This window comes from Eubalaena glacialis, chromosome 6 (assembly GCF_028564815.1).
Source record: "Eubalaena glacialis isolate mEubGla1 chromosome 6, mEubGla1.1.hap2.+ XY, whole genome shotgun sequence".
In the NCBI taxonomy this organism is placed as follows: domain Eukaryota; kingdom Metazoa; phylum Chordata; class Mammalia; order Artiodactyla; family Balaenidae; genus Eubalaena; species Eubalaena glacialis.
Genome location: NC_083721.1, coordinates 50164734 through 50192701, shown reverse-complemented (window position 1 = coordinate 50192701; position 27968 = coordinate 50164734). Strand labels below are relative to the sequence as shown.

Genomic DNA, 27968 nt, shown 5'->3' with positions numbered 1-27968 from the left:
CTACAGAGTGATTCCTGCTATCCACTAAAATGAACTAAGGAATTAAATTATAGTATGATTTCTACTCATACACAAATAAAAAGCACCTCATTTTTAAAAGAGAGTTAATTATCTGTTTCTCTCCAAGGCTGTGAGGGCTACTCTGTTTACTTGATTTTTAATTTTTTTTTTTTTAATAAATTTATTTATTTATTTATTTATTTTTGGCTGTGTTGGGTTTTCGTTTCTGTGCGCGGGCTTTCTCTAGTTGTGGCGAGCGGGGGCTACTCTTCATCGCGGCGCGCGGGCTTCTCATTGTCATGGCTTCTCTTGTTGTGGAGCACAGGCTCTAGACGCGCAGGCTCAGTAGTTGTGGCACACGGGCTTAGTTGCTCCACAGCATGTGGGATCTTCCCAGACCAGGGCTCGAACCCGTGTCCCCTGCATTGGCAGGCAGATTCTTAACCACTGCACCACCAGGGAAGCCCTTGACTTTTAAATTTAATATGGCACAATAGGTTTGATCAATGAAAACAGTGTCACTAAAAATGTTTAGAATGTTCCTTACAGACCTTTTCTGCTTTATTTCATAAATGAGGGGGTCATATATTTAAAAGTTAAAATATTATATTATAACATAATAAATATTCCCCAATAAGGTACGTGGCAAAATAAAAATATATATTAAACAATTACTTTTCATTTACAAGTGGGAAATTGATCAGACTTATTTTATATTTTCCCTTTTTATGTCTTAATTGTCCAGAAAAAACTTTTTTTTTATATTTTATATTATTGTTATAAATCCAACTCTAAGAATTGATGCCCAAAAAACAACCAAGGGAGATAGTATGATATCTTCAGTCCATGTTGTTTCTGAAAATACTTATTAAAAGTGGAACTAGACCTGTCTTAAGTAGATAACACAAAAATACACTATTATGGTGTTTGTATATTTAAAATAATCCAAAACAAAAGAAAAATCCACACTCAAGAATGGCACCCACATTATTCAAGAATAAAGTATTCTGCATATATACTAACAACTGTGTGGCTAAATATTTTCCTAAAAACATGCATATTATAAGGCCTTTTATAATTGAATTTATAAAAACCAAACTGTATTGTTTATATATCAACTGTCATGATTGAAGCTTTCTGCACACCAGGAGAGTTAAAAGTTTAACATCTGTTGTTCTGTAAAACTGAAGATGAAATATAATCAAACTAGCTTTTCACTAGAAAATTTTATATATCTCAGCAATCTGTTATACTTCTTGTCATCAAAAAATAGACTCCAAGATGCAGTTATTCTTTCAAAATGTTAGTTTCTACTGCGTTACTCTTTAAGAACCATTTTAATCAAATCACATTTCTTGGAGAAAATTTACTCAGGGTTCTGAATGAATCAGTTGTTTTCTACAAGCAACTCTGCCTTGAGTGGTAGAGTTCTAGCTCTCATAGAAGTATTTTTTCTCTTTCAAAGAGAATGAAAAATATGTAGAGACTTTCTTACTGACTTACTAAATGTAAAGAATAATAGAAAGTATATAATAAAATTTTGGAATACAATAACGTTTAAGTTTCCAAAGTTTTTTTTCTATAAACTAGCTATAACCTCAGAAAAGTCATCTAAGTTCTCTGTGCTTTAGTTTCATCTTTAAAACAAAGAGATTAGAATAGATAATCTCTAAGGTTCCTTATAATTCTCACATGGTATGATTCTGTGCTTCTGAAGGAACATTTAATTGATATACTGAATGTCCATAAATCAAGAGAACTGAACTAAAATAGCACAGCTGAACTAAACCTCTCCTATTAGAAAAACACAAAGACTGTGTTAAAGCTCAACTTCTCAAACCTTACTAGCCCCATTCCCTCTTCAGCCAGACCAATGAATAGCCCAGAGTTAAAACCAAATATCTTAGTTAAATAAATTATTTTAATTACACTGTGCCAGCCAGGTCTAGGCTGGGGGTGTAGTTTACATTATTTTCATCCTATTTACATTCAAGATAATCTGTACAGTTAAGGTTGGGGGCTACTTAATATTCTTGCACTTCAAAACCAGTGAAGTTAAATACAGCAGAGTATTAGTCATTATCATATTCTGTCAATTTCAAAATAAAAGTATGTTGAATACCATTTATGGGCTAGAAAAACAACACAAAGGTAAAAAAGAAAATCTTGCTGGCAAATGCTGATGCTCAAATGAATTCAGTTGTGTTTTGCCATTTCTCAAAAAAAGAGAAGAGGGAGGAGATGTCAGGAGAAACCTACTTAGGTAATACTGAACCATGGTATTTCAGGAGCTTTTATGAGAAATTAATGCACCATGAAGCAGCACTTTGGTACTAGTGCAGTGCCAATTGGTTTTCCTTTGTCTAACTATGGGCAGCAAATGAGGCACTTAACTGTAAAATAGAAAAATAGGGTAGATTTAAGAAGAAAATTCAAAATCATTCATAAAAGATAATTAGCATTATTCAAAAAGTTAAAAATTCTATTTTTATCTAACATGCATTCAATGTTATACATGCTTTGCTAGGGAAAATCCTTTGAATGTAAAACTGCTATTTTGTTTATGAGACAGAAAATCTTTCCTTTGCAAGAGATTCTGGATTTCTGAGAATGAAATCCAAGTCTTTTCAACCTGAGTGCTACATATTTATAAACCGAGAAAAATGCATCTTACCCATACTGGAGAAATGTTTCTAACCATCAACAAAGTATAACATGTGATCCCTGACTTTATTCTTGGAAGGACCAGCTTTTATTTTATATAACTTCAAAGAAGGGGGCCTAGTGACTGTAACTGAATAATGAATACATATTTAGCACCTAAATTTAGAGAACAGTTAAGTATTGCCATAGTTTTAAATCACTGTACATCCATAGATTGGGGGGAAGTCAGATATGTGTTGTTCAATGATATCAGAACATTCTCAAAGATTAAAATATCAAGCTTCCAAAAATTATCCTTGATTTGCAAATGCATCTATCTATAACATTCAAACACAATATTATCATTTCTTCCTGGCGTTACAGACATATATTATTTTAATAAGTAAAGAAATAAATGAGGTTTATTTTTTCTTTACCACCATTAAACTGTCTTCCAAATGCAGCACTTTTTCAGAGATTTAGATAGAGAATAGTCCTTAAAAAAATGTCATTCATATTCTACCACTGGTATTATTTTAAATGTTCTTTTCTGTGAGGCAGAGGTCAAGAGTGAAGTAAATGATCATGGGCCTCTGCTGAAAAACATAAGCAAATATAAAGCAGGAACAAAGAAAATGAACATTAATTTCCGGCAATATATTGGCACATAAGTGCTTATCTACGGGGTCAAAAAATCACTAAATGAAAAGATAATAAATGTTTGCTGTGACATTATTCCAAGTGAATGGAGCCTATACCTAAGAGAAATAGTCTTGTGTTGCCTCTTTAAATAAGCTTGACTTTAATTCTGGATGGAACACTTTGCTTCATATGTTAAAACTGATACATGGCATTAACTAAAGTTTTCCATGAGACAATTTAATCATCCCCACTGAAAAATCATATAATCTTACCTCTTCTCCCTATTCACTTACTAGAAGGCTTCCCTTGACTCATAAGGGAGGAAAAAAGGCTTAAAAACACATGTTCTTACTCCAAGGAGGATGGCAAATTTCAGTAGTTCACAATCCTTACATTTGTCATTTATGTTCACTGTAACCAACTGCATTCCTCACTACATAATTAATTTCCTCACATACAGAAGAATTAAAATTCTCTTATTTATATCTTTAAGGTAAAATTTTCTATCTTCTTTAAGGTATTCTACTTTATTTTTTAAAGGAAATGAATACATAAAAACACAGGAACACTGTTGATTCAATTTAGTTGTTAATAAAGTGCATGTGGCTTTCAATATGAATATTGTTTGATACGTTACAGCTTAAGTAAAAAGCCAACTAAATCAAAATGAAGATTCAGCTTAGTACCTAAGATGTGGGAAATATGAAACAAGAATATAAATTCTATATAAATAGTAACAAAATTGGGAGAAATATTCTTTCCCAAAAAAAGCCAACTGAAAATATTCTTAAATTAAGTGGACTTCTGCTTCCCAAACAACCAGACATGCTACACAATAATACCAACATGCAATACCTGAAATGTAGAATCACATTCTGACTGCTGCCCTTGAATTTCTGCATTTAATTCACAGTTCTCTGGTGTCTGATTGATTTCATCTTGCAAAGTAGGAGATATGCCATGAGTGTCATCTACAGAAGCACCGTCAGACAAGACATCTAACTTTTCAGGGGAACGAGCTATGTGAAGCTTACTATCTCCCGTCCCTTCATCAAAATGTGTCCTCTCATCAGCATCATCTAGCTGTTGAACTGAAGTTAGATACTGTTCAAGCAGACTATTATCCTGATCATTGTTTGAGCTTTCCTTACTCCATTCACCATGTTCTTCACTAACATCCCCTACATCTGACTCTTTGCCATATTTGATTGTGTCAGTGGAATTCCCCATTATGGAACTTTCACTACCTTCTGTGGAACTTTTTTCAAAATCCAAAGAATGCTGTAAACAGTGAAATTGTTCTGTTAAGGAGGAATGAAAACCAGAGTCTGGAAATTCTGGTAAGGATTTCTCTTGAGGAGCTTCATCAGGAGCAATGAACCAATCAGAGTTTTGATCAGAAGAGGGCTCCTGACTTTGGGTGAATAATGGAGGGTTAGATGGCACCAGAGTACTTGATATAGGAGGAACATCAGGACGGCAGGAACTTAGATGCTGGTCCACCGTCTGCTGCCAAGCTTGTAGAGACCTTACCTATAAACCAAAGGATATAGTTTTACTACAAAATATAAATCATGCCTGTTTTACAACTGGCCTTTGAGCATTTTTCCCCAACACTCATGAAGTTGGTAAATGGCAGACGGCATAACTGGAGTTAGAAACGACCTGACTCCCCTTATCCTTTCCATAGCACCCCCAGCCTAGACCTGGCTGGCACAAGTGGTTCACATCCTTGGTAATAAAAGGTCCTCACCAGCAGAGCAGGGATGGGCCAAAGCAATTCTCTTCCTACTACTGGAAAAATAATCAGAAGCACAATAGCACATGTATAGCTGACTAAGGGGTAAATAAGGCACTCAATAAGATACACTGAGGTTGGGCTTCCCTGGTGGCGCAGTGGTTGAGAGTCTGCCTGCTAGTGCAGGGCACACGGGTTCGAGCCCTGGTCTGGGAGGATCCCACATGCCGCGGAGCGACTGGGCCCGTGAGCCACAACTGCTGAGCCTGCGCGTCTGGAGCCTGTGCTCCGCAATAAGAGAGGCCACAATAGTGAGAGGCCCGCGCACCGCGATGAAGAGTGGCCCCCGCTTGCCGCAACTAGAGAAAGCCCTAGCGCAGAAACGAAGACCCAACATAGCAATCAATCTTTAAAAAAAAAAAAAAAAAAGATACACTGAGGTCTATCTAATAAGACAGATTAGAGCCTATTAATATGAGTAGATTCCCTAAAAAAAAAGTCTCATTTTAGACATCCATTTGGGATAAGAGTTTTTAAAAACTAACAATATAGTATATACAACTCTAAAATACCTAAAAATACCCCAAGTTCTTGATAATATGCTTTTACACTTTTAAAGTATAATTAAAATCTCAGAATTTTACTGTAAAATCTGCAACAAGAAAGCAATAGACAGAATTTTTTAGTTTCCCTTTGACCATCCTCCAAGGTAATCACTGATAGCAGGTTGATATGTAGCCTTCCAGACCTTTTACTATGTATTTTCAAATATAATATTATAGGTAAAATCCTATTATAACAAGTTTGTTTATAAAAATACTTCCAAGGGATTATTATCAAGAAGTATTTGTTGGGATACAATAATAGTAAAACCAATGTTTTAGGGAACTGTCCCTAAAGTGTGCTACTACAGGATTCAAACTCCCCCCCTGGAAGTCATGTGTATCTTTTAGGACATGCATATTATAGCCATCACACACTATTTCAATCACCTTTCATTCAAATAGTCTCAAAAGATAAAACAAGATAGCTACATGAAACTTTAAATTGGGCTTTTTATTTCTACTGGAAAATTATAACAATATCCCTCAATTTAGTACTTTCCTTCAGTGTTATAGTTCTTTATCTCTCTGGTCAAAATTATGAAAATATTTTTCTTCAGACTAAATAAAATGTAACAAAATTCACTGTCCTAGTTCAGAGTTAGTGGCAAGGAACACAAACCACATCTTTAACCTTGAGAAAGGGTGCTTACTTTACCTGAAACTACTCTATGATTATCTCAGGAAATCTAGAATTTTTCTTTGTTCACACAGTAGGTAATTCAGCAGGAGGGAGCTTACCTGGTTCCAAAGGAATCTGATAGCCTCTTCTTGTACAAATTTTTTAATACGTTCTTCATCTCTTTCTTTTCGTAATCTACGATAATTCAAAATCCATTACTGATACAAGAAAGGGTGCTTTGAATTGTGCTTCTTGTTATGACGAATAAACATATACATTGTAAAGAGATTAATATTCTAATAACAGGCCTTTCCACTTTTAGAATATCTAAGTGAAACTTTAGTTTTAAGCTATGGCTCAACATAGAAGCCAAATAAGATGTGACTGAAATTCAGATTATACTGGTTCTACAAAGGATTGCCAGTAATGAAAAATAAAATATTAAATGGCTCTTTATCTGGCCTCAATTTCCCAGCCAAACACACCAAAGAGGCAGGAGCTGCAGAAAGGATCAGGACCACAGCTTGAAACACCCTCTTCTAAGAGACTAGTAGGACCAATCACATCAAATTTCACATCCCTGTTTGCCTCCTGACATACTCCTTGCTATCAACAGACCTTCCCCTCATTCATTAAAGTTTTCACTCTGCGCTCACTGCCCCCCTCTCTGTACTTAAAACTAATCAGAAACCTAAGGTTCTCTTAGCTGTCCATTATCTCTTAAACTGTCACCCCATTTTGTTCTGAACCTCTGATCTACTTCCTCTAACCCCCCAAAGCCCTCCTACTGTGCCATGTGGGACTCCCGAATTATAATCAGCAAACTCCCATATACACTCAACCACTGTAGCTCTCTCAAGTGGCAGCTACTTTTTTCACTCATACATCAGGGTCAGAACATTGCTTCTCACTGCTGTTTACAAATGAGTCTTAACCTTCCTCCTTCAAGAACTCCAGCCATCCTGCTAAATTTCCCAAAACTCTTTTTCAAGTACTGACCTCCCATTATCGGTCCCCATTCACTGAAGGCTCAGCACTAGTCTTTTTCTCTGCCCTGTTCCCCTTGTCATTTCTGGAGCTCTTGACATTCACATGGATGCTCTATCTAACAATAATCCACCCCTCATCACTCATCCTCAGTCCCACTCTAGGCCCAAGCATTTTTTTTTTAACATTTTTATTGGAGTATAATTGCTTTACAATGTTGTATTAGCTTCTGCTATATAACAAAGTGAATCAGCTATACATATACATATATCCCCATATCTCCTCCCACCCTCCCTATCCCACCCCTCTAGGTGGACACAAAGCACCGAGCTGATCTCCCTGTGCTATGCGGCTGCTTCCCACTAGCTATCTAGTCTACATTTGGCAGTGTATTAGACCCAAGCATTTTGACTGCACCATTTTCGAAAATGATTTCAAGCACCAACACAAACCACTACGTCCAATCCTCCCAGTTCACTTGTTCTTGCCATAATCTGCAACAACCTGGACGACCAATCTTCATCTATGACCACAAAGCACATGACCCCTTTCTCTTGTCTTTCCTTCTACCTCATTTAAATTCTGAGATCCATCATTATAATCATTCCCCTCCCAAATGTCGTCAGCTCCCTGGCCCTTCCCTCTCTCCCCTACCATGTTCACCTGGAAAAAAACCCACTCCTGGCTGAACCATGTCCAAAATCAGAATGGAACAGCTGAGAGTTGTTGATGAAAATCATACAGTCTGACCTATTGTTTTGCACTTTAAGTTTTTCCTCACCCTGTCCAGTTATCCTCCTCCATTCCCCTTATAAGTTCACTTTTGAGATGAATACCCCACACCTCATACCTCTCTTAAACCTCCCACATCCTCACCCCTCTCCTCACTTCCAAGTGCTGACTGCATCTTGAATGTTATTGGAAAAGGAGACACAACCATCAGACAGGACTTCCCTATCCCCCACCATCAAACCTACCACCTTACCTGCTCCTACTTCAGGCTACTCCCTCCACTTGTGCACTGGATCTCTTCTTCTCTTACCTTCTCAAGAACCTCCATCCTGCACTTCTTCTTTCTTTGCTCTGCACCATCAGTTCTTCCTTCCTTATAGAATCATTTCCATCAACACATAAACCTACTCTATATCTCCCATCTTTAAAAAAGAATCTTAAGTCCAGATTCTCCTCCGGCAACCACCTACTCTCTTCTCTTCCTCACATCAACACTTCCCAAAAGTTGGCTACCCTCACTCTTCACCTCGCATTCACTACTCAATCCTTTCCAAACTGCCTTCATCCCACTACCCACTGAAGCTGCTCTTAAGAAGCTCATTGGGCAGGAAAAGGTTAACTCAACAGGACTAGGGTGTTTGAACCCCGCACATTCTCAAGACAGGACTAGCCTTGACCAGCTCCTGAGAGATACCCTCCAAGCCCTTGGAATATCCTGCCTGATAAGAGTATCTTTGTACATCTGGGACCTTGGTTTATGCTAACAGTATACTTTCTGGTGAATACCTGTTTTGTTCACCTGAGACCCTGGGCCACAATGCATCAGTTTGACCTTGGGTGGGGGCTGAGGTCTGAGTAGTTAAGGTCAGTCACATGGGCACTCAATGCCTAGGTGACTGACCCCCAATAAAAATCCTGGATGCCAAGGCTCGAGTGAGCCTCCCTTGAGGTTCACATACTTCACATGTGTTGTCACACATCGTTGTCAGGAGAATCGAGCCCCATGTGTACAACTGCACTGGAAGAAGACAAATAGAAGCTTGTACTTGGTCTCTCCTGAACTCTGCTCTGTGTGTCTTTTTCCTTGGCTGATTGTAATCTATATCCTTTCACTCTAATAAACCATAATCATGAACATAAAGAATAGCTTTCTTGAGTCCTGTGAGTCCGTTTTGCAAATCATCAAACCTGAGGATAGTCTTAGGGACCCTCAACACAGTCACCAATAACCTCCAGCTGCTAAATCTAACACACAGTTCTCTGTCCTCTTACAGCACCTCTCTTCTCTCCTGAAACACTTCCCTGTTGGAGCTGGGAAACACACTCTCCCAGTTCTCCTACCACTCTAGCTGTCCCTCCTCAGTCTCTTTTACTGCTTCCTCCTCTCCCACCTGATAGTATTAATAAATACTGCTGGTTACAATACTAATACTCAGAATAAATCTATGAAATCCTAATTTTCCTGAGTTGACAGTCATGAAAACATGTGAGCCATGGAATGAACAAATAATTTCCACCATAGCCCCCAAATTTTAGCCCCATTTAAGTCCCTGCTATTTTCTTTAATTCTTATGTCACCTACTGGGTTCTATGTAGACTTTCTCATCTCCTCATTTTTATACTTAAAATTCAGTTTTTCTACATTTTCTGTACCTTCCGTGTTTAGGTATACAGATGTTCATAAGGCATGCATTCATTCAAAATTTACTGCTATGCTGCATCTATGTTCCAATTGCTGTACTAGAGATGAAGATGCATATGGCAGTCCCTGCACTCAAGATGCTTTCAGTATATTGTAGGAGACAAACCAAGAGTGGCAACGTGGTATGGAAAGTGTCCCAGCCACAAAAGCAGTGATTCAGTGTTCTGAATCAATGCTAAGAATCTGACACTCCCAAACCAACAAAACAGCACCCAAACTGTAAAAGTCCTAAACAGGGACTTTTCACCCACCTCCTTATTTCATCAGTTAGGCAGACAATGTGCTCCTGCATCCGGCGCAGCCGGATTTCATAGCGTACATCTTTAGCTTGTGGGTTGTAGTTTCTGGCATAAAAGCCCCGCCAATAGGCCTGAAGCTTGGTGGCTGCTTCATTCAATTTCTGAAGGGCAACTTTATTTTGTCCCAAAGTAACAGATCTGTGGGTTAAAACCCCGCAAGGAAGTTTCTCTGAAGCTGTTTGAGACGTGGTTTCTTCACTGTCTGGCTGCGTATGGAAGACATTGTGTCCAACTGACTCAGGGAAAGATGTAAGACTGTGGGTGTCATCCTTTTTGACGGTATTGGTTACTGTTGGCTCAGGACAAGGTAATAGCCCATCTTTCTCATTTACCTCTGTACTGATAGCACTTTTTGTCATCTCAACAGAATTCTCATTTGCAGCCCAAAAAGCCTTTTCCCCTTCCCTATCAGAGCCGCTGTTTTCCGGACATTTCACAGATTCATCTGCAGCACCATCATCTTCTAGGCCCAAGTTAATGTCTTGCAGCCTCAGCTCAACTGTAGGTGATACTGGAGAGAGTCCTGACGCAACTGGCATAAAAGTAGACTCTGAAGAGAGAAGACTACAGTTTAACTTGTCTTCATCTGTCTGGATGTCTTCCAGGTGCAGGTCATTTCGAGAATACCTTGTAGTGTGTACAGAGGCTGGAAAGTTATTCTTAACAGCATATAAATGGTCATCATTACTGCTTATCCCAACCCAAGAATTGACCTGGATGACGGGTTCTAAAAGAATCAACAGAACATCATTTAAAACATTAAATATTTAAAGAGGTGTTTTTTCAGTTGGATCCTTTTAATGAACTCTAATCCCTGAAATATAGTAAGGTGCAATGAAATGCTTTCAGTAATTTCCTCCAATATGCCTAAAACACCAAACCAAATATTTTTAAGAAAATGAATTCTTGCAATGGTCATAAGAATAATCAAAGTACCAGGTTTCTTCAAAAGGTAGCAGTCCTCTGAACATTTTCAAAAATTAGACATATAGTAGTTATATATGTCTATCTGTGTATATACATATAAGATCCAAATGTTCACTTAAGCTAACAAGTAAAAAATTATGAAAACATGTACTTTTTTTGTTTGATGATACCAAACAGATCAAACAACTTGGAGAAAAAGGATCAGAGATCAATTAACTTCTTACCACTTTCCTGGACTACCTGGCAATCTTGAATGGGGCTGGAATGCTCCGGTACAAGGGATGCCCTTGTTTCAACAGGAGCAAGAGAAGACGACTCTTCATTTTGACTCTGGTTCATCAACTGCCTCTGGTGAAACCTAAAAATCAGTAACATCTGATGTGATTTAACGCAAACCAAAAACAGAAAGCTTTTTCTGCTTCCTTTGAAGGGTAACACTGTCAAAAAGGTAGAAGTTTACAAGTTTTCAAAGTATATACCTTTGAAAGGCAAGAATATAAAATGGGAAAAAGACAGTCTCTTCAGCAAATGTTGCTGGGAAAGTTGGACAGCTGCATGTAAATCAATGAAGTTAGAACACACCCTCACAGGGGAATTCCCTGGTGGTCCAGTGGTCCCTCCATGCTCTCACTGCCGAGCACCCAGGTTGGATCCCTGGTCGGGGAACTAAAATCCCACAAGCCGCTCAGCACAGCCAAAAAACAAAAAAAAAAAAACGAAAAGAACACACCCTCACACCACGCACAAAAATAAACTCAAAATGGCTTAAAGACTTAAACATAAGACAAGACACCATAAAACTCCTAGAAGAAAGCATAGGCAAAACATTCTCTGACATAAATCATACCAATATTTTCTTAGGTCAGTCTCCCAAGGCAATAGAAATAAAAACAAAAATTTAAAAATGGGGGGCTTCCCTGGTGGCACAGTGGTTAAGAATCTGCCTGCCAATGCAAGGGACATGGGTTCAAGCCCTGACCCAGGAAGATCCCACATGCCGCAGAGCAACTAAGCCCATGCACCACAACTACTGAGCCTGAGCTCTAGAGCCCGCAAGCCACAACTACTGAGCCCACGTGCCACAACTACTGAAGCCTGCACACCTAGAGCCCGTGCTCCACAACAAGAGAAGCCACGACAATGAGAAGCCCGTGTCCGGCAACGAAGAGTAGCCCCCGCTCACCGCAACTAGAGAAAGCCTGCTCACAGCAATGAAGACCCAACACAGCCAAAAATTTAAAAATTAATTAATTAATTATTTTTAAAAGCCATTAAAAAAAAGGGACCTAATCGAACCTACAAGCTTTTGCACAGCAAAGGAAACCATAAAAAAAAAAAAAAAAAAAAAAACAACAACAACAAAAGAAAAGACAACCTACAGACTGGGAGAAAATATTTGCAAACGATGCAGCTGACAAGGGCTTAATCTCCAAAATATACAAACAGTTCATACAACTCAACAACAAAAAAACAACCCACCCAATCGAAAAATGGGCAGAAGACCTTAACAGACATTTCTCCAAAGAGGACATACAGATGGACAGTAGGCACATGAAAAGATGCTCAACATCACTAATTATTAGAGAAATGCAAATCAAAACTACAGTGAGGTACCACTTCACATGGGTCAGAATGGCCATCATCAAAAGTCTACAAATAACAGGGACTTCCCTGGTGGTCCACTGGTTAAGAATCCACCTTCCAATGAAGGGGATAGGGGTTCAATCCCTGGTCGGGGAACTAAGATCCCACATGCCACGGGGCAACTAAGCCCATGCGCCACAACTACCGGGCCCTCGCGCTCTAGAGCCTGTGTGCCACAACTAGAGAGAAGCCCAAGCACTGCAACTAGAGAAGCCCACGCACCACAACAAAGACCCCGCGTGCCGCAACTAAGACCCAATGCAGCCAAATAATAAAATTTAAAATAATAATAAAATTAAATTAAAAATTTTTTTAAATTTTTTAAAAAAGTCTACAAATGACAAATGCTGGAGAGGGTATGGAGAAAAGGGAACCCTCCTACACTGTTGGTGGGAATGTAAATTGGTGCAGTCACTATGGAAAACAGTATGGAAGTTCCTCGGAAAACTAAAAATAGAACTACCATATGATCCAGCAATCCCACTCCTGAGCATATACCCAGACAAAACTATAATTCAAAAAGATACATGTACCCCTTGTTTATAGCAGCACTATTTACAATAGCCAAAACATGTAAACAACCTGAATGTCCATCGACAGATGAATGGATAAAGAAGATGGGGTACATATACACAATGGAATACTACTCACCATAAAAAAGAATGAAATAATGCCATTTGCAGCAACATGGATTCAACTAGAGATTATCATACTGAAGTACATCAGAAAGAGAAAGACATACATATGATATCACTTGTATGTGGAATCTAAAATATGGCACAAAAGAACCTATCTACAAAACAGAAACAGACTCACAGACATAGAGAACAGACTGTGGTTGCCAAGGGGGAGGAGGGGAGGGAGAGGGATGGACTGGGAGTTTGGGGTTGGTAGATGCAAACCATTACATTTAGAATGGATAAACAACAAGGTCCTACTGTACGGCACAGGGAACTATATCCAGTCTCCTGGGATAAACCATAATGGAAAAGAATATAAAAAAAAGAATGTCTATATGCGTATAACTGAGTCACTGTGCTGTACAGCAGAGATTGACACAACATTGTAAATCAACTCTACTTCAATAAAATAATTAAAAAAAGAAAAGCAGAAAGTATATACCTTTAATAACCCCCAAATTACAAAGTCTCATTTAAAAGCACTGGATAGAAAAGGTTAAGAAACTTATTTTTAAATCACATAGTCAGACACCATCATATGCATATACACGCACAAACCTTCAAAGGCAGGATCTCTGATAAAAGAAGTGACTACTAAATGCTTCTAGCTGTACCTTTTTTTTTTGGCCGCGCTGCACGGCTTGTGGGATCTTAGTTCCCCAACCAGGGATTGAACCTGGGCCCTCCCCAGTGAAAGTGTGGAGTCTTAACCACTGGACCGCCAGGCAATTCCCAAACTATACTTCAGGGGTTTTTTGGGGTTTTTTAAAATTTTTATTTATGTTTGGCTGAGTTGGGTCTTCCTTGCCGCGTGCGGGCTTTCTCTAGTTACAGCGAGCGGGGGCTACTCTTTGTTGCGGTGCGCAGGCTTCTCACTGTGGTGGCTTCTCTTGCTGCGGGGCACGGGCTTAGCTGCTCTGCGGCATGTGGGATCTTCTCGGACCAGGGATCGAACCCACATCCCCTGCATTGGCAGGCTTCTTAATGTTAGTATTTTAAAACCCATATAAAACATCCACATTAAGGGACAAACGCAGTTTTTTAAAATCCCACTCTCCCATGCTGCATGGCTCTCCCCACTGAAGAAATGATTAGCAATGCAGTTGCTGGGGAGCAAACTGCACTGCACTGCAAGGTTCGGTTCCCCTACAGAACTGCTGCAGTGACCAGTGGCCCAAGTGCCCAGAAAAGTGGGCCGCAGCACTCGCCTCAGTCCTACTAACCCTGCAGGAAAGAGTCAGAGGTATTTTCACTTGTGAATTCATCAGCCGCTACAGATAAACGGGCTCACCTCTGCTTGCTCAGAATCTTCTCTAGTTTGGCATCCTCTGCAGTTTGAAGACCCAGCGTAGAAGTGAGAGGACAGACTGTAGCCAGATACTGGACAAGCTGGATGTGCTGGCCAGGCCGATATGCTCTCCCCTTGCCTTGACTATACAGCCATTCAGCTTTTAAACTGGAATTGAGGGACAAAAAGAAGAAGGGATGGCACTAGGGTAGACAAGATACATTTTTAAGCAATAATGACTCTTCCTTCTTAATTTACCTTTATAGCATCCTTGGATATTTTTCATAAATAAAATTCACTCAAGTTAAAAAGAAAATCTATCCTTCTGATTCACTCTCCTTACTATTACAATGTTTTAAACCTTTTTTCTTGCTTAGGAGCACTTCCAAAGATTTGTACTAATGGCTCCAAATATTTTAAAATTATTTTCAAAGAAGCAATGAATAGTCCCTCCATTCACTATCAAACTGAAGTACCTAAATACATAAATTGTGTTTAAATCCATTAGTTCATAATGACAGTTTTTTTTTTTTAAAGCTAATTGGTCACAGCTGAAGGATGCTAGTGAACTACCAACTCATTATTTTTAAAAACTGGTAAATAAAGGAGACAAATTACATATTATTAATTCTACCTTTCCTATACAAACTATACCAGTGACCAAATAGTTACTTCATAGAAGTATTCCAGCTAATAAAAAAATTAATGATAGAATTAAAATTTCACCATTTTGCAACTCTCAATGAATTAATGGATTTAGGCACTGATCATTAATAGCTACTCCTAACACCAGAGACAACCAGACACCACGTGCCTCTCAATAGAACCCACAAAGCAGTCCTTCCCCCAACAAAAATCTGATCAAACCTCCACATCCAACTACCAATTTACAGGAAATACAGAAGGAGAGGAGTATGCCAAAGGACACGGAGACATAGCAACTGGCAAAATCAGCACAGTGGGAAACTCTATAGGACAAATAATCTGATTTCTTCAACAACCAAAAAAAGAGAAAAGAAAGCAAAGAAAATAAGAAGAGGAGGGACCCATAGAGAGATTTGAAAGCATCATCTTGGACCTCCAGCCAAGTCGAGCCTTCAAACGACTCCTGCCCCATGTGATCTCACCACAAGATCCCAAGTGAAAACTACCCAATCCGCACAGCCAACCCATGGAGCATGCAATGATAATACATTTTTAAAACACTGAAAAAGAGAGCAGGAAAGAAATTTTTTTAATATATCAACCAATTACAATGTATGGCCTTATTTGGATCCTGTTTCCAAAAATCCATTACAAAACTGCATTTATGAGGACTACTGGAAATGTAAGCACTTAACTGATATCTGGTGTTATTATGGAATTATTGTTAAATTTTTTGCTAAGTGATAATAGTATTGTAGTTATTTCTTTAAGAGTCCTTATCTTTTAGAGATGAAATTATATATAATCTGAGACTTGTTTCAAAATAATACAGGAAAAGGGGGCGTGGGTGAAGGTATAGATGAACAAAGTTGGCCATGAATTGAAAACTGCCGAAGTTGGGTGACAGATTCAGGGGAGGTCATTACACTACTGTTTACTTTTGTAATATGTCTGAATTTCTTTTTAATTAACATGCTTTTGCCTCAATTTTATCATTCTTAAATCTGCCCATCAACTTGAAGTTAAAATTGCATCATTTGGGCCTACTTTGTTTCTCTGTACACCATTTAACTCAGCATTGCAAGTAGTTTGAAAATCACTTCCAATCCACAACCATTTTCTTCAACCTTCATATTATGGTATCCACATTATGCAAAAAACTATATAGTCCAAAACTGTTAAGCCACCCCAGATGTATTATAGACTGAAAAGAAAATGGTTCTTTTGATAGCTGGTTAAATAGTGCAGAAGAGTCTTGGTGCAGTAAAATGAGTTTAGTTTTCTATGATGTGCCAGTGTCACAAGAAAGGAGAAACTGTTTTCTAACAATGAGATATAAAGTATGCCAAACTGATTAACTGAAGTCATGTAACAATAAAAATTTTAATACACTTAATAAAAATAATTAGAAGTATTTCTTCCATAGACACATTCCTGTGGATTAAATAAAGCTCATTCAGAATCTTCATGAACTCTAAGTTTCCATAAGTTCTCCTGCCAAGCAAATGGTTTGTTGAGAGGCTGTCCCTAAAAAAGGTCCATTAATAGAGGACAATCCCCAACTTTAATAATAGCTAGCAAGCGACATTTCCAGGTTATAGATGGTTTGTAGTTTGGGAGGAAAGAAAAGCGAAAGTAAAAGGATACAGAAGGAGGCTCAGGTATTCCACAGTTTAAGTGTGTGAGGTGAACCATGAACTGTGGAGTATCAACTACTGTAAGATCTGTTTTTCTGCCTTTGCTTCACATTCATCAATAAACACACCATTACACAAGTTTATTAATCCATACAATATTTTCTTAGGTAAAAAAAATCTCTCTACCCATTCAAAGACAAAATTAAAATTAATTCAGCTCTAACATTAATTTCAAATCACTGGAATATGACTTTTCTCTTGAAATTAAAGGAACAGTCTACATTTTATAACAGGGATAGCAACTACTGAGAGAATTTAAAACTGCTCTTTCACCTAATTAAAAAAAAAAAAAAGGAATAATGGATGAAATGATATCTGGTATTTGCTTTTAAAATATCCTAACCAAAAAAAAAGTGCGGGATAGATGAAACGAGATTGGCAAAATGTTGATAACTGCTGAAGCCACATGGTGGGTATTTAGGTGTTCATTATGTTACTCTACTTCTGTACATATTTTAAACATCCTTTCAAAAAAAGAAACATCTCCAAAATTCTGCTCCCTAAGTTCTGATCTGTAAGCAACAGAGGTGTAGCTTGGTACTAGGTCCTATAAACAGTAAAACAGAGATTGAAAACAAATTCAGAAAGAACTCCAAATACTGAGGTGTTACACAAAGGTCCTTCCCCAGGTGTGCTTCTCTCTGAGAAAGCCCTCAGCCAAAGCACCACAGCAGTGGGTGACTGCTCAAGTTACTTTTTTGGGTGACACACACACTCAAGATCTGGCTACCCAAGGTCATCAGGGAACTTGGGACACTTTTCATCATGGAGAAAAAATTTAACTTGCTTGTTCTTAGCAAATAACAGGCTGGGTAGATACAAAAACCAGAAATTCCTTCCTGCCTATCCTTCAGGGCAATTCCAAGGTTGACCAGGAAAATGCTGGAACACTGCTCAGGCTACCCACTGATTTTTCAGTCAATAGCTCTCCCTTAGAATAATTCCTCCCTCCAAGACAAAATACTTCCAGAGTTGTTTTAAAACATGGGAGCACTGTTTACAGACTACACAGTTGTCTCAGACATCAACTGCAGCAGCATTTTTCTCAACAACTTAGTTTCTTTGGTTTGAGTAGAACTCTATTTACCCACTCTTCTATGCACTGACATTTGGGTTGTTTCCCAAATGTCCCACATAGCTCCCAAATGTTTGGAGCTATTATGAATAAGGCTGCTACGAACATGCTTATATACATGTTTTTTGGTAGACATAAGCACCTATTTCTCTAGGGTATATACCAGAAACCAAACTGCTAGGTCATAGTGTATTTATAAGTTCAACTTCAGTAAATACTGCCAGTTTTTCAAAATGGCTGCACCATTTACACTCCTAGAACAGTGTATGAGAGTTCCAATTGTTCCACATACTCATCAATACTTAGTATTGTCCATCCTTTTAATTTTAGCTACTCTGGTGGGAGCTGGTTGATTTGAAGCCTCCATAATAAACGAGGGAAAAAATAATCTTTCTGAATTATCAAAAAAATCAATATAGTGGTTATCTCTAGTGGGGAGGGGAGTTATGATGAGAGTGGGGCAAAGGAGATCTCTGGAGTGCTGGTTTTGTTCTAGTCTTATTTTCAGTGATGATTATACGGGTATTGTTAAATATTACGTTTGAACTATTTCTGAATTATATGATACTGTGCAATTTTTTTTTAATGTGGAGGGAAGAAGAATCTGTCTGAGAAAGGGTTGCTATTATGCTACACTCCCACCTCTTCCTTCCTCCCATACTTTAGTGTAGAATAACCCCACAGAGAGAGAGAGGCTACCCAAGTAAAAGTCCACTCTTCCCTACCTCCTGAAGAATCTGAAATTAAACATCTACAAAACATTATAGAGAAAGTTCCAAAAAAATACAAATTCACCTTAAAGTCACTTGGATTAAAACCATTTCCACAGTATAGAAACATAGCCTTTGCATTATTATTCATCTATTCAACAGATATCTTCTGCTTTTTAACACTAGCTTTAGTTTCTACAAAACTCTTCAATCCCCAGTCCCTATCCTTAAGTAATAATGACAGTTATCATTTATTAAGCATCTACTGTCTGACCAGTATTATGCTATATCCATTATCTTTAGTTCTCATAGCATCCTTGAAAGCTAGGTAGTTTTAGCCACATTTTACAGATGAGAAAACTAAGGCTCAGAGAAGTTATGGAACTTGTCCAGGCCACATTGCTAATGGGCGGCAGGGAAAGATGTGAAGCTTTCTCTTGTCTCTCCTGACCAGGTCTCATTCTCTTCCCAGGTCTCTCTTTATACCAAACCCTTACCTCTGCCCATCTCACCATGCTGCTGCCATATATGAAAATGTTGCCAGTCCTACTCCCACAGAGAAATCTGATAACGTCTTTCTTTCTATTAAAGGAAGATCCAGAGAAGATAATCCAAGTAAACCCATATTCCAGCTTTAGAATTACCCACAGTTTGAAATAAAATAAGGTATCTGAATACACAGCAACACTCACTGCAGGAAAAAGGAAAAGCCACACTTTTTTGTAGGCAAACCAGAGCTGACATACGTCCCGCACCCTACACCAGCACCACCACTATGTAGCTCCTGGTTGCCATTCCTCACTGCCCCACACCCTGTACAGCAACTAGATGAAATAGCAGGGAAAAAGAAAAGGAAAACCCTGTCAGTAATCTACCATTCCTTCTCCCGTCGGGAAACCCCTCAAGCGACTATCAATCTGTAGAACAGAAGGACAAAAACAGCGAGGAAGAATGTATGTGTTGAGTCTATGAATGCAGGTGTGTATGCAGTGAAAGGAAGAAGAGAAATGAGGCAGAGTGAAGAGAATTAAGTCATCTTGACTCTCACTATCCTCTCTAAATCCACCCCTTCTTGTCCACAACCTAGTTCCTTACCTCCCCTAAAGCTCTGATTCTACTGATCATGTGCCAGCGTCCAGAAGACCCCATCATGCAGGGGTCCCAGCTCCAAGCTGCAGAAACCATCAAAGATCTAGAGAAGGGGCAGTTCCCACTTCTGCTGTTTCACAGGTAGAAGGTGAGGACCCATCAGCATGTCTGCTACCAGTTCCAAATTGGAACTTTGCACGCATTTTCCCAAGGTCACTGTTATAAAGAGTAGTTGGGTAATAAGGTATTATTAATACTGCCTTTACAATATGATGGAGAGAAGCTTTTGTGGGATTGATCTGACATTCTACACAGCATCTATAACACGGTTTCTATATAGAAATGCTCCAAGCCCCAAACAATCGATTAACAAAAGAATTTTTAGAAATCAATTTGTTGTATGTTGGGCAAGAAGTTAAACTCACTAGCCCCAACCTCTAAGGTTGATATTTATTTCTTATCCTTTTTTAGAAAGCATAAAAAATCCTAAATGAACAGCACAGAGTCTGTTATATGATGGTATGAATGATCTTAATTTCTAAATGCACATTTCAAGAGATATTCAGTTTATTAATCTGTAGTAAGCTAGAAATGGGCTTTTCAATTAACTTCCATGATAAATGTGATGTTAAAGAGGTCACGTTCACCTTTCCTTCTGCGAAATCACATATCCATCTAGGACTCTGAGGTTTAAGCACCAGCTGACGATGTATGGCCGATAGTCGAACCCTGGAATGGAAGGTGTTGCCATGACACAAGGATTGTTCATGATCGACAACTGTTCCAATTCAGTTAAAGATGCCAGAAAAGAGATCTGGAACAAAGGACATCTTTGATGAATGAAATGGACTACTCAGTGTCAAGCGCAGGGCTTCCACTGATTACACATCTTTGGCAGTTTGAGAATGTAACAATTTCCCTCTTATTTTGAAAAGTGACAAGTAACACTCTTATATTATCCACTGACTTCCAAAATTCCAACAATATGGCCATCTGTCCTTGCTGCACAAAGTCCCTTAGAAAGCACTGTTTCCTAGCAAAGAGAACCCTATTTTGAAAATATAACAGCAGCCAGAAAAAGGTGCACAGTGTACCTTATTAACCCTGTTAATGTACATGTCCCTCTACCAACAATTACTTCCCAATGGAGTGCTAAGTACAGCATTACAAATGAAATTAAGTCTTAATAACCCACTGACATTAAGTAAAAGTAGAAAGAAAAATAATGGTCTTCTAGAGCCAAGTGTTTCATCCTGATAACAGTTTCTTCCAAGATGTTCACAGTCTAAAGTGAGCTCACAACCCTTTCCTGCATCTCTCTTGACTTTCCAGCTTCCCAGATCCCATAAGATACCCTCAAATTTTACCTCATTTAAGTCCCGGATTTCATTTTCTGCCAAAGAAAGTATAGCAAGACATCTGGGTAGATAAGCAGGTGCCATTCTAAGAGAGGTGATGATATTTCCATGTAAAAGTAGGGTCTTGAAAGTAAAAAGAAAATGCATTACAAATGAAAAGATTACAAATAAATTGGTCTATTTTGATAAAACCAAAATGGTGTGTACAAACATAAAGTGATCTGTTTTATTATACTTCTCATCACACACAAATCAAAGACTGTTAATGCTGGAAGGGTCCTATGTGGTCTTCTGGTCCAACTCTCCTTTTTCACATCCACATTCTAAGCTCAAAAAAGTTTAAAGACTTGTCCAAGAACATATGCTTAGTGTAGGCATGTTGTGAGATTTAAGTTATTAAAACTTGAGCAATTTCCAACATACTTGCTCATTTCCTTTTCAAACATCAAAACGGGGTGAGAAAAGTGAAAGAAAACATTCATTAAAACAATCAAGTATAAAGCAAATTTTCCAAGAGACAGAGATAACCCACAAACCATAATTTGCAATTATATTCTCTTGGTAACTTAAAGCTTGAGGAAGGTTGAATGTGCTTAGAGATGGTGCTGACTCAAATTAAGTCAGCAACAATGAAGAATAACGTGAATACTCCCAACACCCAGGATTTTTTTGGCTGCGTTGGGTCTTCGTTGCTGCATGTAGGCTTTCTCTAGTTGCAGCAAGCGGGGGCTACTCTTCGTTGCAGTGCACAGGCTTCTCATTGCGGTGGCTTCTCTTGTTGCAGAGCACGGGCTCTAGGCACGCAGGCTTCAGTAGTTGTAGCTCTCGGGCTCTACAGCGCAGGCTCAGTAGTTGTGGCACAAGGTTTAGTTGCTCCGAGGCATGTGGGATCTTCCTGGACCACGGATCAAACCCATGTCCCCTACATTGGCAGGTAGATTCTTAACCACTGCGCCACCAGGGAAGTCCCAACACCCAGGATTCTGATAAGGTAATCATGCCATTCCAGAAAAAAAAAAGTTCAATCATTTTTAGTTCATTTGAATTCTCTTAGTATCTGGCTACATCAAATTGCTTAGAATAATTGTTGCTAAAAATGATTTCTGCTAACAATATAGTGAAATTTGAGCTAATAATACTGTTTCTAAGGTTAATGAATTCATCTGATGCTAATAATATCCAATGGAGCAAAAATATGGAAAAAGCCTACACATGCTGAAGCTGTGGTGCCAACTGTTACTTATTTCAGCAGTCCCCAACCTTTTGGCACCAGGGACCGGTTTTGTGGAAGACAATTTTTCCACAGACCGGGGCGGGGGTGGGGGGGGTGGGCGGGATGGTATGGGGATGATTCAAGCGCATTACATTTATTATGCACTTTATTTCTGTTATTACTATGTTGTAATACATAATGAAATAATTATACAACTCACCATAATGCAGAATCAGTGGGAGCCCTGAGCTTGTTTTCACTTGTCACTCACTGATAGGGTTTTGATATGAGTCTGCAAGCAATTGATTTATTATGGTCTCTGTGCAGTCAAACCTCTCTGCTAATGATAATCTGTATTTGCAGCCGCTCCCCAGCGCTAGCATCACTGCCTCAGCTCCACCTCAGATCATCAGGCATTAGATTCTCACAAGGAGCGTGCAACCTAGACCCCTCGCCTGAGCAGTTCACAGTAAGGTTCGCGCTCCTATGAGAATCTCATGCCACCACTGATCTGTCAGGAGGCGGAGCTCAGGTGGTAATGCAAACAATGGGGAGCGGCTGCAAATACAGATGAAGCTTTGCTCGCTCGCCTGTCGCTCACCTCCTGCTGTGCGGCCCGGTCCTAATGGCCCAGGGGTTGGGGACTCCTGACTTATTTGACTGCCTTCCCCTCTATAAAAAGTGCTACAGGCCACAGATTTTTTAAATTAAAGTGAGGTTAATTTTGATAATTTAGTAATATCTATTACTAAAAAAATAGCAATCTTGAGTGTCAAAAAACAAAGTCAAGTTCAGGAATGTTTACTCTCAAGCCCACCAACATGTTATGTACTATATAACTGAAGCTGCTAACGTTGGCTGATGGGGCATGAAGGGAATTTCATCATGTTTGTTGGATGGTAAATAAGAATTAACCTTAACTACAACAACCAGTTTTAGTTAAAGGAAATCAATTATAGAATTTAACAACAAAAAGTTCCATACTTAATTTCTGGTACTCTAACAGAATTTTTATCATAATGAACACTATCTGTTCTTCATAACAGCAGGCTGATTTTAGATCAATTAGGTTACTTTCTCTTGGTATAAAATTTCAGAAATGACATAGAAAACACACTTACCTTCAGTGATGCCAATTTAGATAGATCACCTATCTGGGGTATGTTATTGTCTGATAAATCGAGGTGTTGAAGAGCTGTGCAGCTATTGATTTGTTCCATGGCCTATTACAAGAAAAGGATCACATTATTTCACGCACATGAAATCAAAAAATGAAATTCTTCCCTACTTCCCGTGGCTGAGCCTCTTGCCTCCTCTGCGCATTATCAGAAGCAGAGGAGCAGGGCTTAGCAAGAGAAAAAAGAGGCAGTGCCAACAGAATCTGACATATTGCTATATAGCTAGTTTCTACCTTCATTATCTCTCTAAGAGTAGAGTCAGATATTTACAGCTTAAAGAAACTTTTAGTGATGACACGTGACAGTTGGTATAACATAAGAGTTTACAAGTTAACAATGGAGCCAAACTGCCTGGATTCAAATCCTGGCTCTGCAACTTCCTGACTGTGTGCCCTTAGGCAAGTTACTCAACTTCTCTGTACTTCAGTTTCCTCATCTATATAATAAGCATAAAGACTGTACCTACCTTATTGGCTGTCATGAGATTGAATAAGTTAAAACAGTTAAGGTGGTTAGCATAGTACTTAGCATATATTACATACTCAATAAAAGTCAGTTATCATCATTTAATCTAGTTCCCATACCTAGCGTATCAAAAAATAAGACACAGAAATATTTATTAACTTACCCCAAATTATAGAGCTACTAAGTGGTGGAAGCAGGACTAGAATCCAGATCTCCTGACTTTTAAAACAGTATATTCTCCACTGTACCATTAAACATGTACATAAAACTTAATTCAGCATGAATTTTCAAAATGAGATTTTCTTTTTCAGTTTATGTTAACTGAAATTACCGCTGGGGAATGGGAGTGGATACTTTCACTTTTTATTCTATTTATTTCTATACTGTTTAAATTTCTTTTTCACAGCAAATACTTTTGTGAAGTAAAAAAAAACAAAACAAAAAACCTAATTACTTAAAAAAAAAAAAAAGAAAGAAAGAAAGAAACAATTCACCTTGAGATTATTTCCTGTCAAATTCAGCCATTCCAAATGTACTAGCTCCTTTAGGCCTTCCACACAGCCAATGCTATTATGAGGCAAATTAAAGAAACAATTCACCTTGAGATTATTTCCTGCCAAATTCAGCCATTCCAAATGTACTAGCTCCTTTAGGCCTTCCACATAGCCAATGCTATTATGAGGCAAATTAAAGAAACAATTCACCTTGAGATTATTTCCGGCCAAATTCAGCCATTCCAAATGTACTAGCTCCTTTAGGCCTTCCACATAGCCAATGCTATTATGAGGCAAATTTAACACCCGGAGTTGGGTCAGTTTGGCCACACCCATCATCCGCACCAGCCGATTATTAGCCACTGACAACTGTGTAAAGAAAACATACCATTATTCTCAGGAGTAAAATATAAATATTACTTTCACATTAGGGTGGTTAAAAAGATTTATTTATATGGCCCAACATTCCCAAATATACAAACCCAATTTGTACTTTTCACATATATTGTCTAAAAATTCTGCAGTGCAACTATTAGTTTGTTGTTGTTGTCATTCCTAAGCAGTGGAAAATACAGATAAAGCTGAGCAATCAGACCTCCTCCAACTACTAAAAGAAAACATCTTTAACACAGCAACTACTTGAGAATGTAAACTCCACAATAACAGAGTCCTTTCACTATCTCCATCAAAATCTAGAACAGTACCAGCCACATAAGGGCCCAATAAACATTTATTGAAGGAATGAATTAATCAACTCTTTACCCCCACCATGAAATAAAAGGTTATCTTAACAACACAATATTCTGCCAACATAAAATGTTTTCTTTTTTAACAAATGCTCTTTTTTCTAGTCTACTCTAAAGGTAGCAAAAATGTGTTCATCTTCAGGAGAAATTTAAAAAGCATCACTTAATAATCATCATGTAAAAATTAATTTTTTAATTTTTTCTTAAATTATTTTATTCATTTATTAAATAAATTTATTTTAGTTATTAAAAGTTTTAAAAATTTAAGGCAATATTTACTGCTTTCTAGGCTTGCAGAGTTACTTTTTGTTATCTTACTCTTTTATTTTGTATAATAATAAACTGGTCTTATATAGCTATTTCCCCCACATAGCAATACCTACCTGTATTAAACGTTTGCATTTCTCAAGATTTTCCAATTTAATAATCTGATTTTTATCTAGAATCAAAGTATGAATATCAACTTCATAGGGTAAGTTTGGACTTAATTTCTGTAGCCCCTGTCCTGACCAATTGACCACTGATCCTTGAAAAGAGAAGGGAAACTGTTAGAAAACACAACTACAACAGCTGAGCATAGGGATAAAATTATACTCATAAAATCTTATACATTTAGAGTTAGAAAACACTAGAGCATAATAAATATCAAGCTTTAAAATCTAAAGCAATCGATTTCTAAGTGACTACAGATTGAAATTATTCATTTTCCTTTAGAAATATCAAATTATACCTAGATTTGTGATATTCTACTCAAGTTTCTTTTCTTTCTTTTTTTAAATTAATTAATTTATTTATTTATTTATTTTTGGCTGCATTGGTCTTCGTTGCTGCGCGTGGGCTTTCTCTAGTTGTGGTGCGTGGGCTTCTCATTGCGGTGGCTTCTCTTGTTGCAGAGCACAGGCTCTAGGGTGCCCAGGCTTCAGTAGTTGTGGCTCGCAGGCTCTGTAGTTGTAGCTAGCAGGCTCTAGAGTGCAGGCTCAGTAGTTGTGGCGCATAGGGCTTAGTGGCTCCACAGCATGTGGCAACTCCCTGGCCCAGGGCTCAAACCCGTGTCCCCTGCATTGGTAGGCAGGTTCTTAACCACTGCGCCACCACGGAAGCCCCTCTACTCAAGTTTCTTTGATATAATACTTTGGAATTCTTCACATTTAAATGTGAACTATTACTTCCATATTTTGTGCCTAAGTAATGACAGTATTTTTTAAATGTAACTAATCTTTTGATAGAGACCAACCTGCTTACAACCTATCAGTATATCTTAAAGTGCCCAAACTATTTTGAAAATCAAAGTATAGTTAATGTATCTACAAAATGGAAATAATATACCTGATTCATTAAACTGATGTGGGGATGAAAAGAGAAACCATATGAACAGCACTTAGTCCCATTCCTGGCACACAGAATTCAATAAAGTAATTTGGTATATTTAACAGACGTTCAAATCCTGGCTCCACTAAGCTAATCACTGTGGTATCTTGGGCAAGTTATTGATCTCTTTTGGGCTCACGTTTCTACTCTGTAAGATGGGAATGATAATAATACCTGCCTTATAACGTTGTTCTACAGAGAAAATGAGATAATTAAAAAAAAAAAGGCACTAAGAATATAGTCTTGCTTATATAAAAAGTGCTCTATAAATGTTAACTGCTGTTATTAACAGTACATTGCCATGGTGGGCTGGAGGTGGAGTTTAAGAGCTGCAGATAGATTTGTGATATCTATCACAGATAGATTGTGCGGGGGGGAGGGCCAGAGAAACTGCCAATTTCAAATTTCTACCCAGATTAAGATTACTGCGGGACATAATTATGCGAGATTGCTCTCCTGAAGGGTTTCAACCAACGTTTTCCACTGTCTAATGGCTTCTAGCATTTGGGGCGGGGAGTGGGGGGGGGGGGTCATTCGATTCTGAGAACTTGGTGAAAGCTATATACCGTCCCAGGAAAATGCATAGCCTTTGCACACAATTCAAAGGGATCAAGAGACCTCTTAGACTCTCCCTCCTAGATAATGAGCCCCAGACCTAAGCGGTGGAGACGGGCCTTCACCCTCAGCCCTGACCCTGACCCAGAGCCTCCGAACCGTAACCAAAACAAAGGAGCTCCGCTCACACAGCACCTACAAAAGCACCCACGCCCCGCGTTCCGCTGGGCAGAGACCAAGCTATACCCCAGGACCCGGTCTGCAGAACAAGGGGTGGAGAACCGTGGGCTCTGGATAACCCCCAGATTTTATCACGGCCACCAGACACTTCCAGGAAAGGGTCCAACGTCAATCTAGAGAGCTGTGTTTGAGACAGGGTTTTCTTGAACGTTCTAGAAATCCACGGGAAAGGGGGAGATCCTGCAGCTTTCACTTGGGCACCCAGAATTCAAAGTAAACATCCAAGAAAGGTTACCACGGCCAGAAACCCACCGCCCAGTCATCCTCAGGAGCGCGGGAGCAGCGCGAAGGTCTCTTGGGGCTTGTAGTCCCCCGCTTGGCCCTCGCCGCGACGCCGGAGAGCCAGGCAGCGACCAGGGGACTACAACTCCCAGAGGGCAGCGCGCCTCCGCGATGCCCACAACCCCACATCAAAAGAACTGGTCCAGAATTGCACCCCTAAACCCAGTCTTCTTCTCTCCACCAGGCAACTATAATTCAGTTCTATGGAGTAAACCTGGGGACCCAGGGGTGGGGATCGCCTTACCTTCTCCAAGAGGCAAAGCCGCGTCGACGCGCGGCACCGCCATACTGCCCGCTTGCTAATAATACCAAGCAACCGTCCTCCGACTGCTCGGTGGAACTCGTAG

At 38.9% G+C, this 27968-nt stretch overlaps 2 protein-coding genes across 8 annotated transcripts in view; one reads left to right on the top strand and one right to left on the bottom strand.

Moving 5' to 3' along the window:
- Nucleotides 1-27968, top strand: part of RPL24 (ribosomal protein L24) — a 102042-nt gene that overhangs the window by 52573 nt on the left and 21501 nt on the right. Inside the window, exon 1 of one of the 3 annotated variants that reach the window (XM_061194142.1) lies at nt 12106-12111. The exons of the other annotated variants lie outside the window; for them this stretch is intronic. Coding sequence (XP_061050125.1) covers nt 12106-12111 — 6 coding nt within the window. Of the gene's footprint in view, nt 1-12105; nt 12112-27968 lie in introns of those variants that run through there. 3 annotated transcript variants of the gene reach the window in all.
- On the bottom strand, nt 52-27967 carry CEP97 (centrosomal protein 97). Of its 5 annotated transcripts, none has more exons than XM_061194129.1 (12): nt 27866-27967; nt 25560-25702; nt 24641-24799; nt 23415-23516; nt 21090-21203; nt 20370-20536; nt 14510-14674; nt 11119-11252; nt 9920-10694; nt 6367-6442; nt 4141-4818; nt 52-420 (listed from the first exon to the last, which is right to left on the bottom strand). In XM_061194129.1, exons 1-12 carry the CDS (start codon nt 27906-27908, stop codon nt 343-345), a joined length of 2634 nt encoding a protein of 877 aa, XP_061050112.1. In that variant the 5' UTR covers nt 27909-27967; the 3' UTR covers nt 52-342. The 5 variants fall into 5 exon arrangements, with proteins under 5 accessions (XP_061050112.1, XP_061050117.1, XP_061050116.1 ...); XM_061194130.1 differs by lacking the exon at nt 52-420 and adding an exon at nt 3085-3239; XM_061194132.1 differs by lacking the exon at nt 52-420 and having other exon boundaries at nt 4048-4818.